We start from the raw sequence: 3156 nt of genomic DNA on the forward strand, positions 1-3156 counted from the left end.
TTCAAGTCCGGGCTCTTGCTGGGCCACTCAAGAACATTGACTTGATGGCTCCAAACTTCTTCCATTTAAGAATTGAATTAACCTTTATTTAAACAGGGAGTCACACTGAGGTAAAACTATTTTACATGAGAGCCCTGTATACCTTTACAAATAAAACCAAATACATAACACAACAGCCCTGCAAAACACTATAATAAAACACATAACACAACATTAAATATATTTATTAAGAAAAGCAATCGCATTCTGTAACGTAAAAGTCTCCAATCAATCATTTTATTTGCCTGAAAGGCCCCAGAATATCTAATTGCAAGGAATTCTGCATTTTGTTCGACATAAGGAGCAAAAAAACTAAAAGCAGATTTTCCCAATTCTGTGGAGACCAAAGGGTTGCAAAACTGCATTGTAAATTATTAAAAGAGAGTGCAGCTCTCTTCTTACTGACAGAGAGGTCCATCCCACATGTTTGTAAAGAATACAATGATGAGTTCTAAAACCTTCCCCAGTAATAAAACATATTGCTGAATGGAAAACTGAATCCAATGGTTTCACAACAGAGGCTTCCGCATGTATATAAATAATGTCACGATAGAATGATGAAGGCCACTGTGTTCTTGGGGACGTTCAAATCTGCAGACAATTTTTGGTACCCTTCCCCAGACCTGTGCCTCAACACAATCCTGTCTCAGAGCTCTACAGACAATTTCTCCGACATCATGGCTTAGTTTTTTGCTCTGACATGCACTGTCAACTGTGGGATCTTACATAGACAGGGGTGTGCCTTTCCAAATCATGTCCAGTCAATTGAATTTAGCACAGGTGGACTCCAATCAAGTTGTAGAAGCATCTCAAGGATGATAAATGGAAACAGGATGCACCTGAACTCAATTTTGAGTCTCATAGCAAACGATCTGAATATTTATGTAAACAAGTTATTCAGACCGTTATACCCATATATACCTAAAAAGCACACTAACCTCTGTCCAACCTCTGCACACAATGTACGTATACAGGACACATCAAGAAGATGCAGTTTAGACACTGTTTGCTCATTGGCAAGACATCTTGCTTATTATTTATTTATAATTCCTTTTATAATTGCATTTCACTTTGGATTTGAAGAAGACACTACACTCTCACCTCTTATTATGTCACTTACTCTGGAATAGAAACCTTTTCATGAACACAAAGCCTGATTAAAACCACAGAGTTTTTGTACAGGCTGTGTGGATCAGTTCTCACTGTGGGTTGACGAGTCCCAGCAGGCACAGAAGTAGGTGGCAGAATGGGACACTTTAACTGACAGGATCTTCAGCTCAATGGAGTCAGACTCCCTCCAAACGGAGAAATCTGCTCTCTGAAGATGAGTGGTAGCACCGCTGACAGAATTGTCATCGAAATCAAAGTATAGAATCCAAGTAAAGGGTTCACCCTCTCCCTTCTGGTACCAGTGGACTGTGTTACCCGTACACCGACCAGTAACTTTGCAGCTGAAGGAGACACTCTGTGTCTTGCTCCTAGTCTTTGATATCTGGTCCTGTTGCAGCCGCTGTCCTGAAGCAGCCACTGTAAAACAGAAGGGGATCACCAAATAACTCACAGTAGAGTTACTACATTCAAATATATGGATACCGGTTGGATAAACCACTTACCCAGAACAAGAGAGAATATTATTATACCACAGTCCATGTTCAGTGAATATGTGCTTAAGAATTGGGGAAATGAAAAGCTACACGTTACATATAACACTGAACATCAGACTGATTTAACAGATCTTTACTGAAGTATGGTTTGGATCATACAGTCGATTATGAAGATGAGAGGTGAGAAACCAGCTGGAGTGTGTCGTCTCAAACAGTTCCTTTGACAATGTCACTTCCTGTCGTGCAAAACACTTTCTTTTTCATTAATTCACAGCTTGATTCTTCCGCAGCTCAAGAATCAAGTTAAAATGTTCTCCCTCCTCCTTCTGGTACCAGTAGACATACGTTGTACACTGATCATTGTCTTTGCAGCTGAAGGAGACAGCCTCTCGCTCTGTCCTAATCCATGATATCTCCTGGTCCAATTTCTGCCCTGCCACTGACACTGCAATGACAATTGACAACAACAACACACTAAGAGAAAAATATATTAGCAAAACTTAAAAGCAATTACATGTGTCCACAATCTATGCATCAATCATAGACTTAAATTCAGACAGAGACACTGTTTTCTGCCAGTCATTTCCAGTTGCTCCACGACTAGGGTGCATTGTAAGAAGAAAATATACAGTWCTTCAARAAAGTGAGTAAAGAATGACCACAGAGCCTAGAGACATTTCTATGATGATTCTGAGATGTCTTCTATTGAACTTGAAGATAATTGTGTTTAGTTGGAGCAGAGATGATGTGAGATGAAACACTGTCATTAACTGCTCCTCCAATCTGATGTCACTTCTTTGGTCGTTTACAAGGGCTATGTTACAATTATAGTATCTACTATATCTCTCCTGTCCTCCCAAGTGTGCCACTTGTTCACTTCCTTCACTGATTTTGAAAGAAATATGGTGAAGGCCACTAGCCAAATGGCTACTGGTAAATTGGACAGTGTAGTTAGATTAAAACGATTTAAGCTTTTCTGCCAATATGCAGATATGTCTATGCCTGGAAATTTTCTTGTTAACTTACAACCCTCATGCTAAATCGCATTAGCCTTACGTTAGCTTCAACCATCCCGCGGGGCCCGCCCGATCCTGTAAGAGGTTTTAAACAGTTTAAATGTAGTCCAGATGTTTGACTGTGAAATGGATGTCGGCACATCACGACCTCGTTATTTCGATTTTATATCCTTCAAGCACAGCTTGTAAATTATGAAAGCTACCAACATCAGTTGAACGTTGTTAATTGGAGAAGGAAACATTATACTGGGCTTATCTTTAAATTAATAGTTAAGTGTTGATGGGGACATGGTTGCCAAATGTTTCGTTTTCGTCCGAATTCGCTTTGCATCTGCGGACGAGCGTTTTGGACATGTGCACTAAACATGCTAGCAAAAGAAGCTACTTAGACCTAAGGTAATGACCATTATGAACAAACAATTAGTTATTGTGGAACTAGGATTCCTGGGAGTGCTTTTGATGAAGATCATTAAAGCTAAGGGAATTATTAGATGTAA

General features: G+C 39.6%; 1 gene segment (V, D, J or C); it reads right to left on the reverse strand.

Moving 5' to 3' along the window:
- Positions 1–1231: 1231 nt before the first annotated feature.
- On the reverse strand, positions 1232–1566 carry LOC139027358 (T-cell receptor gamma chain V region DFL12-like; the record flags this gene model as incomplete). The annotated part of the segment is given in 1 exon segment: positions 1232–1566. A coding segment is annotated over 1 exon segment (335 nt), but the record flags the coding sequence as incomplete, so codon positions are not given.
- Positions 1567–3156: the final 1590 nt, after the last annotated feature.

This window comes from Salvelinus sp. IW2-2015, unplaced genomic scaffold, assembly GCF_002910315.2.
Source record: "Salvelinus sp. IW2-2015 unplaced genomic scaffold, ASM291031v2 Un_scaffold11079, whole genome shotgun sequence".
NCBI classification, from domain to species: Eukaryota; Metazoa; Chordata; class Actinopteri; order Salmoniformes; family Salmonidae; genus Salvelinus; species Salvelinus sp. IW2-2015.